Raw genomic sequence first — 13,537 nt, 5'->3', positions numbered from 1 at the left:
CTGTCAGAATGAAGACTCGGCTGCTCTTTGCAGCCCTGGGAAAAATCACCTCGCCAGAGCTTTGTTATGCCATTTGTAAAATGCAATATGTGACGGCTGAGTGCCTCCTCAGATGATGAGAATGACTTAGGGATGAGGGCTGTAAAGGGCACATCAATGCAGTGCTGTGGTGTAATGGGTAAGATTTCATCGCCGAGGCTCCACGCTTCCCATTCACTGTGYGTTTCCTTTTGGGAAAGTGGATTTCAGTGGATTTCTCACTTCCTTTCCTTAGCCTGGCAGACTTAACTCAGCTGGAAAGCAGCGTGCAGAAGAGTTTGTCATATGGAAAAGATATTTCCTTGCTTTGATCCCRAGTGTATTAAAGATGAAGCCAGAAATAGTTGTTTCTCCACACTTGGTAGTCACACAAACATTCCTTCCTAATTAATCTTCATGGAAATGAAYTGAGCACCTCCTTGAGTCTAGTACAATACCCAAGGTTTTCAAATAAAAAAGCATTTTTGTGGGAAAAAAAAATCTCCTTGAAAATTTGTTGTTTTTAGGATATTGCATGTCTAACTTACTGAAATTATAATAGAATAGAACATCATTTACAAATGGATGTTATGAATATCATATTACAGATAATATACAGGATTTTCAGACTGCTCAGAATATTTTTAAATTCTTCTCAAATAGCTACCCAAAATGGGAATTTTGCAAATATTGCATATATATTTTAATAGAATTCCTAATCACGAAAATTAAGTATTTGCATACAAACCTAAGTTAACYTCAAATTATCCTATATTCATCAGACAGCATAAAATCCAAAAATGAGAAAACTGGCTTACATTGCATTTAGACTAAATTAGTCTCCTTTTAAGGAAATGAATCTATTTTGGTTCARGCCATTAATCAGCAGGCTCTAATTGCAGTACCAGCTATAAGGCCATCTTGTTATATTTTACAGGTATTATTCCTTCCACACTGGTACTTAGTGAAAGACTCAGGGCAGTAAATGCTGCTGGTGATCTATTAAGTTATATTTAACATATTAGAGGGCAAGGTGCAGTGATTAATTGTCGCTGTGTGATTGAATTGTTCTGTGATCATGGGTTCAGCTCCATATGGTGCTGCTGGGGGCGGGTGAAGGGGCCAGGACTCCTGCAACATCTGAATAAATGTGCCTGAATTATTCACTTTAATCTTCAGAGGTTGAATAAGCTGTGCTGGCATCTCTGAGGTGGCCACAGCTCAATTCTCTGTGTGTGGTGCAGGTTCCTTTTCTTTATTCATATGCCCTTAGGTTACCACAGCTTGGCAGATGAGTTTGCACGATCCTGGAGCAGCCCTGGCACAAAGATAAATAGAACTGCTGAAAGAAAGGCTTCTRGAAATGTGACAGGGACACCAGAGRCTGCTCTGGGATTTCTGGAGGTGCTCTCAGCAGGGCTGGGCAATCCCACCTGGCCTAGCAGGGCATTCAGGCGCATGATGTCTGCTCAGATCCTCTTTGTGACATGGGCTGACTCGAAAGCTGAATCTTCCCCTTCTCCTGACRTGTGTAAATATTGCTGCAGGCTCAGGAATGGGAGACTTATTCAGGTTGGAAAGGAGCTGTGAGGTCTCCATGTCCAACTGCAAACCCAGCACTGCCAAGGGCAGCACTACCCCATGGCCCCAGGTGCCTCATGTGCACATCTTTCAAATCCCTCCAGGGATGGGGGCTCAGCACTGCCCTGGGCAGCCTCTGYYCACCCTCTCTGTGARCAAGGGAAGCTTCACTTTGCTGAGATCTAGTGACATGCACTAATTGAAGGATCTGTCAATGCTTTTTTTTTAATATTYCCCCCCCAAATCCTCACCTCTCCCACCCCCATCCATGTCAGTGATGACATGGACACKCTGGATTGCAGCTGCTCTCTGCTGGGTTAGGTTTTCTTTGCCAAAGGAAGTCACACTACAGAGGAATGAAATAAACACAGCAAAATGGCTGAGGTGATTCCAGCCTCTGAAGTGAATGGAGCTGTTTACAATCTATTTTCATTTATGTCATGCCATGTAATTGTATGTTTTKCTCTTTTAACCCAGGCTAAGGTGGTCCATGTGACTCTGGATGGGCACAGCATTTCYCCCCCAGAGGGGTTCCTCATCCGCAAGGGACCAGGCAACTGCCACTTTGACTTTGCCCAAGAAATTCTCTTTCTTGACTAYCTTCAGCCTCAGCCAGCTCCTAGAGTACACAGGAGGTAAAGGAGGATGTTTTTGTTATCAGAACCACATGATTTCTTTTCACTCTTTTAATGTTATTTTACACTCCCCATTGAAGCTAACTGTGTGAGGCTCCTGGATGAAAATATGGAGCACTTGGAGCAGAGTTTCACTGGGTTTTGAACAATAACTACATTTCACTGAGGTCTGAGGGCAGTCTGGTCCATRATCACAGGTGGTGGAATTGGGGTGGTGTTTGTGGAGGCTTTGTTCTGTGGGTTTATTCTTCTCTGAAGGAGCTAAATGTACATAAAAAAAAACCAATTTTGCCTTGTGTTTTTTTGGCAGGACTGCTTCAAAGACACTAGAACAAGCCAGCATGGACTATGAGGCACCATTAATGCCCTGTGGTTGTATCCTTCCCTGTCATCTGCCTTGGCATATAGAATATTTTAGAGTCACATTCCATGGTTAGGAGTCCTGAGCTTTTTGAATCCAACAATTTCTGGTGCTTTAAGGTATTGACAAGATACCAAGAGTATGAGAAAGGCTTCCATAAAGTATGGCTTAAGAATAAATCAGTGGAACATAATATATGAATATGTGGCCTGTTTTTGGATACTCTGGTAGCTTTTTCTCCTGCCAATAATACTGTCTGGCATAATGGGCTGCACAGTTATTTTTCAAACTGCAGATTAAATAWATTCATCTGTTAGGACAAAGCTTCTGTATTGATATTTTCCTTAACAGCATTTTGCTTTTTTAGTTATTTTCCAGTTCCAGCTCCTGACGAGTTGGGGTGATCCCTACTACATTGGTTTGAATGGGCTGGAGCTGTTCAACGAGCACGGAGAGCCCGTTTCCCTCACTGAGAACAGTATCCTTTGCACACCCAGGACAMTCTTCTCTCCCACACTGCCAGCCTGTCCTGTGTGATCCACTCTGCTTCTATTTCTCTATATTTGCATGATCAACCTTGTTTCCATATGTTTTTATTTATTTTATACACTTTCAGAACATTTTTTCTCTGAATGGGATGCACCAACAAAGCAGGATGAGGTTAGAGAAGGGAAGGCTTAAGAAGGATGTGGTATTTCTGCTCTAGACATTTATTTCTTTGGTAGTATGGATGGGCCAGAAAGTTTGCTGAGCTATAAATTCATAAGGAAAGGTTGAGTTCAGTACCTTTTTTTTTATGGGATCTTTCTTTGTGCCTCAAGAAAGAAATTTTTCATAACTCTTGTTCTGGAGATTTAGGCTGTTCTAGACACCCAGTGCAGTCGTGAAGATCAGGGCTGAGAGTTTGAGTTTGATTCAGTGTTCCCTGGGTGTCCAGCCGAGGGAATGAAGGGCATGTTTGGAAGATTGATGTTCATCGAGGTCACATCCCCTGCTCTGCTCCAGCTGAAATCTCTTTAAGAGCTGAAAGCTTCATACCCCAACATGCAACTCCCATAGTTCAGTTATGTGGAAGGAACATTTCTTAGCCCCCTAGAAGGAATAAATATCCCAAATGCTGCAGGAATTGATTGTCTCTAAGGATYCTTGTTGCCTGATAAATAGGGAATACAATAAATCAGGTAATAAAGGCTTTTTCCCCAAGTGCTATTTTGATTTGTGTCTTGTATGATACACCATGAACCTGAAACATTTGTAATGGACAAGAAGCATTTTGAGGTTGAAAATGGTAACAAATYGCCTTTAAAAACCAAGGATATTTAACTTACCTGGCACAGCTCTACAGTGTAAAACAGTGCCAGGTAAAGAAACCTCAGCTTGTTTTGAGTGATCCCCTGTTCCTGCCTGTGCAGTTGTRTTTGGGGTGTATTAGGATCCTAAAAGTGCATATTTGTCTTAGTGCAGTATTTAATGTGATAATTCACTACTGAGTCTGGAGCAAGATTTTCTTAAACACCAGAGGCATTGCTGTGTAATTCCTTAAATCCTTTATAAATACTCACAGACTTTTAGAAAGCAGGACAAAGGGAAATAAAACTCCCTCAAACTGCATTGCTCAAGATTCATAGCTCTGTAGACAGTGCCATCCATCCACATTTCTTTGCATGTCTTTAACATTCATATATGTTTTTAATGTAAATGTTCTCTTGCAGAGAAAATTTGTTTTCCAGTTTGATGGAGGTTTAATCTTTCTCTCTAAAAGAACTGAAAAARGGGTTTCTTAGACAGTTACTGATTTTTGCCACAAACCTTGAGAAACTCAAGCAAAATCTAGTCTGACTRATGACTTCCTCCTGCAAGGATGCTTTTCTTGAGATAGGTTTTCTATCAGAGATTTTTATAAGTTTATGCTAAAAAAATGGGGCTTTGTCACCAAAAAGCTGGGAAATGCCTATTCCTGATAACAGAACTTTATTGATGAAGTCATAAGTACATATTTKAGAATAAATTAAATGCAGCTAGATACTTGATTCCTATTTAAAAAATAAATTTGWATGCCAGGATCTGTCAGGGTTGTCCTGCTTTTAAAAATGTGCCCCSAAGTAGCTCAGCTGTGAAGTCCTGAGAGTGCTGCTGTAGTGGTGAAAACTCATTCATGGAATCAGGAAGAGCATAGACTTTAAAATATGGTGTTTCTGCAATATCYCTTTTTGGGTTATTTATGCTTAAAGTTTCTTTTCAGATATTGCTGCTTTTCCAGATAGCGTCAACATTTTAGAAGATGTATCTGGAGACATCCGGACTCCAGACAAGCTGATTGACAGAGTAAACAACACCACTGATGGCAGACACATGTGGCTGGCACCAGTTCTTCCTGGTTTGGTACATTTTCCCTTTTCATTCTGTTTTAGGGATGTGTGTGGATGGAACTGGAAGCATATATAATTTGTAGCTAAATTTGATATTAGTGACTGATGCTAAATCACTGCTTWTTAGAAGTTSTTTTTATTGCAGTCTCTCTCCACCRCAYAGGCAGCAGCAGTAGAGGTTTCCCAGGTTTGGAATCTCCTGTCTCCATGGGGCAGCAGCAGGAGAATTTCCAGAGATGATTTTTGGTTACTGTGATAGCGGTACTGTTGAAGGAGTTCTGTGCAGTAAACACCTTTCTGCTGCTTCTGAATTAATTTTTACAAATTGCAATGAATGTTGTTCCAGCAGTGAGAAATCTTTTTTTTAATCTCATTATCTGTGTTGAATTCAAATTCATAGATTAGGGATGGCAGACTTAGTATTTCATGTCCTAAGGCCACAARTGATTCAGCCCTTTTAGAAGTCCCATGTTTAATAAATGGGATATCAAAAATCTAAACTGGAAAAGCAGATAAACTCAGATGAGTTCTGACCTTGTTTTGGGAAAGGACATTTTTAGGGGCCTGTAATGGACATAAATAAGGTGGTTTTGTTTCTTATAAGAGAATGGATTTTAAAAGAAAGTATAAACCTGACGTGGTATGTTATGACTTACTGTGCTGGAAAAATCCTGACTCTGTGTGTTGCAGTTAATAATTAGAATATTAAAAGCAAGGAATAGTTAATTTATATAATTATGTGTTGTAATGCAAGGCTATAATTAAGATAAAGCTTTTAAGTGTCCTTGGGAATGGTGACCACTTGCATTTCCTAGGAAAGAGAAGGTCTGTAATGCTGGAGGCTCCTGCTGTGTAGATCCCACATCTCCATTCCTGGCAATTTGATGGGATGCTCAGATATCCATTATAACAGGGTGACTGATTGATCCCACAGCCATCTGAGTGTGCTCATGTCCTTACAAAAGACATGCTTGCAGAGGCTGCTTCACGTGGGAAAAAGGAAAATAACAGGCCCTGGAGTTTCCTCAGCGATGCAGCCACTGCTTTATGTTCTGCCTGACACCAAAGTACTGCAGAAGAGCATAAAATACCAGTATTAAAGGGCAAATTGATAATGTGTGAAATGCAGGAGGCAGAAGCAATTTAATGGCGTTTTCTGTCCTTGAACTGTAGCAAATTACACSTTTGTGAGACTCACTTTTCCCTCCTCCATCTTCCCTGGGATGGTTGTTGAGGCAGGAAGTGCTGGATGAAGCCATCAGCCCATGGATGCTCAGCCTCAGAGCTTGTGAACACTCCCATCCTYAGTGCAGGCTGCTTGGAAAGCTGAATTAACTCTTTGGTGTGTTAGAGGGTTCAAAAGCTTGAAGAAAATTGATATTACAGCCTTTCTTTTCTTTCCTAAATGTCTTTTCCTTTCTAATTCTCAGAGCGGTTTTCTCTTTTACAAATTCATAACTTGCATAAGCAGAATTTGAATGATTTGTTCCCCCGTAACTGACTGTAATTTTACTTATTTGTTTGAATGGATTCTTTATCAAATGTATCATTTGCTGTGGGACTCACAATTGTTGTTGGAGACAATGCCCCAGTTGTCTCGTGGAAAATCACAGATGCAAACATTTCCATTGATCCGATCTACCTTTCCTTTCTTCAATAAAAAAAACCCCAGCATAATGATTTAATATAACTTASAGTATCTCCTCTGGTACATCAAAGGATTAAAACTTCAGAGGATGCTAAAGATGAAGCTTAAGATATGTTGATCCAAAGTTGATACAGTGSCTCATAAAAGGAAAAGCATGGAATTAACTGTAACAGGCAAGATTGGTTTCCTGCAGCCTAATCTTYGGCCTTAACATCTTGACATTAACGTCACTGAAAGGAAAATGAATAATACCTCAAGCAGTAATTGTTTAGGAAGCAGCTGGAGGATTGGCCCTAAATWCCTGTTAGCATAACTCACACAAAAATTACAAAATTTCTGCAATAGCTTTTAGAGCTATACAGGGGAAAATTCAGCCTTGGTAATAGAAAGGTGAATTTGTATTTGGTAGAGAGAAATGGAATAGAATAGAATAGAACAAATTCATTGATTCACAGAGTGGGTTGGGTTGGGAGGGACCTTAAAAGCTCATCTCATCCCACCCTCTGCCATGGGCAGGGACACCTTCCACTGTCCCAGGGTGCTCCCAGTCCCATCCAGCCTGGCCTTGGACACTGCCAGGGATCCAGGGGCAGCCACAGCTTCTTTTTTTCTGAATATCCCATCTGTCCCTGCCCTCTGGCAGTGTGAAGCCATTCCCCTTGTCCTGCCACTCCAGGCCCATGTAAATAGTCTCTCTCCATCTTTCTTGCAGGCTCCCTTCAGAGTAGAACAGAACAGAAGAGGCAGCAGCTTATCCTTAAGGACTTGTCTGTGTTTGGTTTATGAAACACTCATTAAAAGTGTCTGTCTCCCCCTCCTCCAATTTCCAGGCAGTCCAAGGATGGTCTAGATCTCATCTTCTGTACTTTTGAGAGTRCAGCTGTGGGGCAGAGCCAACATCTGGGAATTATCAGCAGGGATGATAGCTGAACTTCCATCCCTTGCACGTGTTATCTCTCCTCCAGCTATATCTCTTTAAATATGAACCTCTTTTGATGTAACATGCATGAGGATTTCATTTCTTTGGGGGATTTGTGCTGTTAAATATAAATTCATTCCCTTTTACAGGTGAATAGGGTATATGTCATTTTTGATGTACCTACTACCGTGTCAATGATCAAGTTATGGAATTATGCCAAGACGCCTCAGAGAGGTGTGAAGGAGTTTGGTGTAAGTAATTTTCCTGTGCATTTTCTATGTCCTGGTGAGTCAGCTGTAGGTACTCTYGCAGTTTACTGAAGTGTGATTCTGTAGAATCTCAAAGGATGGGATTCATCTCGTTTAACTCTGCATTTAATATTAAAATGACTAATCAGTGCCAGTCATCTGCTCTCTCTTTTTTGTCCGGGAAAAGAAAACTTTATCTGATTTTTTTTCTTAGATAATTGTCTAAAGACAAGATAACACTTTCCCTTTACCACTGACTGTAGAGTAGGCTTGGAAGACTAGTTTGAACTGGAAACCCAAGTTTTAGACAGCTGAAGTGAGGTGAGATTCATTAATTCCTAGATTTAAGAGTGATTCACTCCAGTGAATAGAATGGCAATTATGTAAAACACGAAATACATTTTTAATTACCTACTTAAAAGCTGCATTAAAAAACATCAGTGAGAAGATAAAAAACTTGGAGAGGAAGAGAAAAATCAAACTCCAGCAGCAAATAGAGAGAAATGGAAGTTTTAAGGAACAAAATCTAAATTAATGACCAGATCTGTGAAACAAAAAGGACAAAATGCTTTCTGGCTAATTGCTAGAGACAACTGCTGAAAGCACTGATTTCCAGATGGATTTTTTTTTGGTTTGTTTCTTCAATATTTGTAGCTTCTGGTGGATGATTTGCTGGTGTACAATGGGATTCTGGACATGGTGAGCCGTGTGGTGTCAGGCATCCTCCCAACGTGTGACCCTGTGATCCCCTACCACACCATCCTCTTCACGGAYGATGAGAGGATTTGCCAGCAGGAGAGGAGAACCGTTATCAGGTACAGTTTGGGAGAAAGAATCTTGCCTTTAAAAACTGCTTTTGTGTGATTGATGCCAGCAATGTTGGAAATCCTGCAGAAAATTCCTTTCCAGAGCATCCTCGGCCTCGCTTGATGAGGAATAAATTGGTTTTTAGATATGAGGACCGAATTAGCAGCTTTATTTGCAAGCAGCTTTTAGCACTTCCTGAGATTCATGATTTATATTTACATATGTTTTCATGAAAGCCTGTAAACACAGAATTAAAGTTAGGCTTCCTCAGAGAAGGGCTAATAAATCCCAATGATATTGCATAGAGAGGGAAAAAATAGAAAGTTAATGAAAAAAAAAACCCAAGCATCAAAATTAAAGAGAATAAACTCCTCTGATTTGACACAGATGCTAATTAAAGAACCAGAATYCTACTATTTTATAAACAGTCTACAATAATGAACTTCTAAAATGAGAAATGAATTGCATTTGGGGGAATGACACTTTGAAACCACTAAGTTGGCAATCTCATGGAGAATGTGATGAAATGCAGTGAAAAATGCACTYACATTTAGAAGGTCACGATCAGTAGGGTCTAAAAAACAGTCCCTGGCAAGGAAAGTAAAAATTGAAGGAATAATTTATTTTAAATGGGATTGAAAAGTGAAAAAATGAAAGCTGATAGAAAAGAACACTTTCTTACATGTTGGACAGCTGACAAATAGAAGGGCTTGTACATAAATCACTTGAAAAAAAAGGCAAATTTTGCATGGAAAAATGGTCTGTGATCCATTCAGAAGAATATTCAAACATTTAGAAATAAGCAGAAGGAACATAAGATGCCCTGATTAAAGACAGAAGTTCACATTTGCCTACAGGGTTTGTTTTCCTGTGTTTCCCTGAAGCATTGGCTGTTGGCCACTGGGTCCTGTCAGAGGTTAAATAAATTATTATTGTTTGGATATGTTGTGTTAGACTCCTGTTTTTGTACGAGTGGCTGTGTTGTCATGGTAAAATTCGGAGGTGAACAATTTCTCAAGTGAAAAAGTTTCTGAAATGAAAATGCCTTGCGGGAATAAAAGTTTTGAGGAAATTTTCCAAYGGGATAGAGGAGGAGGGGAAATGAACCTTTACTTTCCTCAGCTTCAGATCTTTCTGGCAGTAAAATTACTTTATTGGAAGCTGGGAAGCAGCASCTGTAATCACAGATCTTTTTCACATAACTTCCTTTGCACATATTTATAAGACATATGTCCTTTGATCTACTTTAAAGGGGAGTTTTTGGGGTCACAGACACTGCATGGGCTGTTTTCCATTGAAAACATGCTGAGCCTCTTCCCTTCCAGACTTCTGTGCAGGAGCTTTCTTGGTCTTTCTTCCAGCCTGGTCTGCAATCATCTCCTCTCTTTCTTTCACCTCCCACCCTACTAAAATATAGGGTATTTCAGCAGCTGAGAAGACACGCTGGATAATATCCCTTCATTTTAAAAATGCTCTGGAGCTTTTATATATTGTTACTTGTGGAGCTGGCCTATTCTCTATTCCACTGYTCAGGATTTTATGAATCCTGAACTCCAGTCTGATATTATCATCAATAGTGTAAGTTCTGGTTTACTTCAGTGTTGGCTCCCCTGCTTCCCTCTGACAGTTTGAGAGACATTACATTTTTCTTCAGAAATGGAAACCCRTTTTGTGCAGTATTTGGAGAGAAAAGAAAAATACACTTCTTTTGTTGCAAAGGCACAAATGTTTTGTTTTGTCTGTGTGAAAGTGAGATGTTATTACTGATGTTTTCCTTGCCTTTCAATTCAGCTCACGTTTTTCCCTGTAATTTGTTTAGTTTAATTTACCTTTGCAGTTATTACCTCTTCCCAAAAACAAAATGGTTAAAATCTTGCAGCAGGCTCCAAGCAAGACTTGTCACAGTAAATTAATTTTGTTTAGTTCGGAAAAGTTTCAAATAATGCTATTTCAGAATGACAAAGCAGTGTGGAAGTTCCACACAAGGATCTTTATACCCACTTTGCACCGCTCTGATTTCAAACCTCACTTTGGTTKGTGGTTCAAGCTGTGTAGGCAGGCTTGAAAATTACAGAGTGGATATGATATTTCTATTTGAATGTGTGCCTGAATGAATGCCACTAATTAAAACTGGCAAGAAACACTTCAGGTGGATGAGGACATAATGCTTTYCCCACCTGGAGAGTCCTGTGGAGCTGTTCAGCTTCCAGGACTCCAGAAATCACTTCTTTGGTAACCTTTTCCAAGACTCTCATAACTTTTCACAATGCTGATTGTTTTGGCTGTTGCACTGATTTCAATCTTTGCAGCAATCATGTGGAGGACCAGGATGTCCGGATGATGAATGAAAATGAGATTGTCACCACCAGCAAAAAGAAACGAGCTGTGGCTGATCCGGGTGAGTTCTGCCTTCCACACTTTTCTTCTGCTCAATTCCTGCAGGCACAGTGTGGATAATGAGCAYTGCTAGAGACCTAAACTAGGAGAAGTGGCGAGTCTGATGTAWATTTAGCTCCACTTTTTCTACCACRGAAAGACAAACTGCACATTTCATAAGCTGGTGGGTTTTCACTCTGTATCTAATCTGAAATGGGACGATGGCTTACAGTGCCACGAATGCAGAAATCCTCAGCAAAGCAATTGGCTGGGGATAAATTGGAAATGGCTGTTAATTGTGCAGGTTCATTGATAGCTTTTGGAATAATGGGCTCATTGCATCCCCACTGGCTTTTTAAGCAGCTTGGAGATGGTGCAGATGTGTCTGAGAATCAGCTGCTTGTCGCTCCTTGAGCAAACCCAAAATCACAGTGAGTGCAACAAGGGGGAAAACATGTTGACTGTATTCCTCCCACTGTCTTTCTGGTTGGTCTTTTTGCTTACAAAGTGATAATTAAAAAGACAACCTCTCTTTTTTCCCAAGGAGAAAGAGTAGATTGTATTTATAGTCTGAAGAGTACCAGTCATTCATTGTAAATTACTCGGAATAGCTCCCTAAATACATCACAAATTCTCAGCCAAGCTGGTATATTCATGATTGGTTTTCTCTCCTGAGCGTGACACTTTCTCCAATTAGTTCTCWAGGAAGTGTTACAGATATTATTTGATGGCTTTTAATAACAGTTCTGTGGGAGAAGRATTTGAAATGCCATTGCCTGTRCAAAATCAGCGTTAAAGTTATTATATTTAACATTAGCATTGTCAAAAGTATCCTGACATCTCTGTGTCCGTGGGAATTTTGGATTCCAGAGCAGACCTGTCCAGGAAGAACAGCTGCCATTGCCATGGCACATTTGGTGTCCAGCATAAGGACACAGAGCTTCTCAAGTCACAGTTGAATCCTCTGCCTGTGTCCCCTCTGGACTCCTGGCTGATAYCAGCCATGGTGGTTGTTCATAACTCATTTCTGGAATGATTTGGGTTGGAGGAGACCTYGGGGGATTCCTTCCCTGAGGGAGGGTCCAACCTCCTACTCAGTTCAGTGTCAACATTGAATTCAGACTCCACAGGAAAGCAATTCCAGGGGACTGTGAAAAGCTGGCAGCACTCACTGCCAATGGAAGAACCCTTTCTGAGGAGCTCAGCTTCATTCTGGGATGGAAAGAGAAATGGGCATTTTTCTTCCTCGTTTAATTCTAGGGCTTCACTGTGAGTGTACAATCCTAAACCAGCCCTTCATTTTCCTTAACAGCTCTGCGCCCCAAAACCTGCATTTGTGAGAAAGGACTGCAGAGGAGGAAGAGATAACAAGGGAAGACCTGAATGCATCCAGTCCTGAGTAATTTCAATCCAGATCTCCAAGATTTGCATATCCTAATGGAAGATTTTCCATGTCTGCTGCTGCTGARCTGCTCCTCTTGTGAGGAGGAGTTTTATTTGCTGTGGGAAGTTTTCTTCAGAATGAAATCTAAAGCATGAATTCAGTTTCCTGGTTTTTTGGGTTTTTTAAAGTGGTCATGATCTGTCTGAATTTTYCCCCTTATCTCATATTTGAAAATCCAGGGAAGAAGGAACATAGAGGAGAGAGTGAGAACCTTTCTGCTGACAACTGTTCCTGCCAAGTACTGAGAACCTGGGTGAAGCAGGATGGTTACAACCACAAGGTTTTTAGATTATTTCTAAAGCTTTTACTCCTAAATTCTGGCTGGATGATCATGAAGATCCTCACTGGAAGGAGGTGTTGCTTTATTTGTGATGCCTGTAAATAGTTCTCTGGGAAATGCACTTATTAGAGGAAATGCTCCTTGACTGTCTGTCTCTGGGCATGTTTTGATGCCAGGGCTGTCTGTAGGAGCTGACACTGTTTCTGACACCTAGACAGCTTCCACTGGGCTTGCAGAAGTGTGATGGATGCTTTCAGGAAATGGAGATCAGGAAGTGGGTTTATCAAGGTTTAACAAGTGCATTTCAGCTGTCACCTTTTCATGTTCTGCAGTGAAATAATTATTTCTTTCATCATTTCCATTACTGTGGAAAAAGCAAGTGAGGTGTTCTGCCTGGAGTGCCGCTGACAGGCACTCTRCTCATGCTTCAGAGCTCTCCTGCTACAGAGCAATGTTTTTTCTCCTATTTTGCCTGAATTTATATGAACAAGGAGGCCATGCCTCTGTGCTGCACTAACCAGATGTTGCTAGCAACAGATCATCACTTCTGAGAAATGCTAAATGCCTTTTCATTAGCATGAGGTAAGGAGAGAAGTGCATTTTTAGACAGAAGATACCTGTCCTGCCCTGCACATGTGGGCATTTAAATAAAAACTCTTACCAAATCAAGATKCTGCAGGATTTGCTATGCAAATGTGCTTCTCACTGCAAACTTGGCGTTTGTGACAACCTGGAAATCTTTTCTGTGGATTCTCATTTAGAACTCGCTCATTCCAGCCCAGGCCAGTCTCTGATTCTGTGAATGTTCCCAAAGAGAGCTGAACACTGGAGTCAGGATGTGCTTTTAGACA

At 40.6% G+C, this 13,537-nt stretch overlaps 1 protein-coding gene across 2 annotated transcripts in view; it reads left to right on the top strand.

The window, feature by feature from the left end:
- The window catches only part of KATNIP (katanin interacting protein), a 57,804-nt gene extending 44,506 nt beyond the window's left edge, over nt 1-13,298 (top strand). For both annotated transcript variants that reach the window (XM_057372351.1, XM_057372350.1), the window contains exons 19-26: nt 2,077-2,234; nt 2,545-2,609; nt 2,963-3,073; nt 4,838-4,977; nt 7,681-7,782; nt 8,434-8,594; nt 10,896-10,984; nt 12,275-13,298. In XM_057372351.1, the coding sequence (XP_057228334.1) occupies nt 2,077-2,234; nt 2,545-2,609; nt 2,963-3,073; nt 4,838-4,977; nt 7,681-7,782; nt 8,434-8,594; nt 10,896-10,984; nt 12,275-12,330 (882 nt within the window). In that variant the 3' untranslated portion in view covers nt 12,331-13,298. The remainder of the gene's footprint in view (nt 1-2,076; nt 2,235-2,544; nt 2,610-2,962; nt 3,074-4,837; nt 4,978-7,680; nt 7,783-8,433; nt 8,595-10,895; nt 10,985-12,274) is intronic.
- Nucleotides 13,299-13,537: the final 239 nt, after the last annotated feature.

The sequence above is a fragment of the Malurus melanocephalus genome, unplaced genomic scaffold (assembly GCF_030028575.1).
Source record: "Malurus melanocephalus ecotype Western Australia unplaced genomic scaffold, MMel_1.1 scaffold_170, whole genome shotgun sequence".
In the NCBI taxonomy this organism is placed as follows: Eukaryota; Metazoa; Chordata; class Aves; order Passeriformes; family Maluridae; genus Malurus; species Malurus melanocephalus.
The sequence above is the reverse complement of the archived record's forward strand: the minus strand, read 5'-3'. Positions and strand labels throughout refer to the sequence as shown.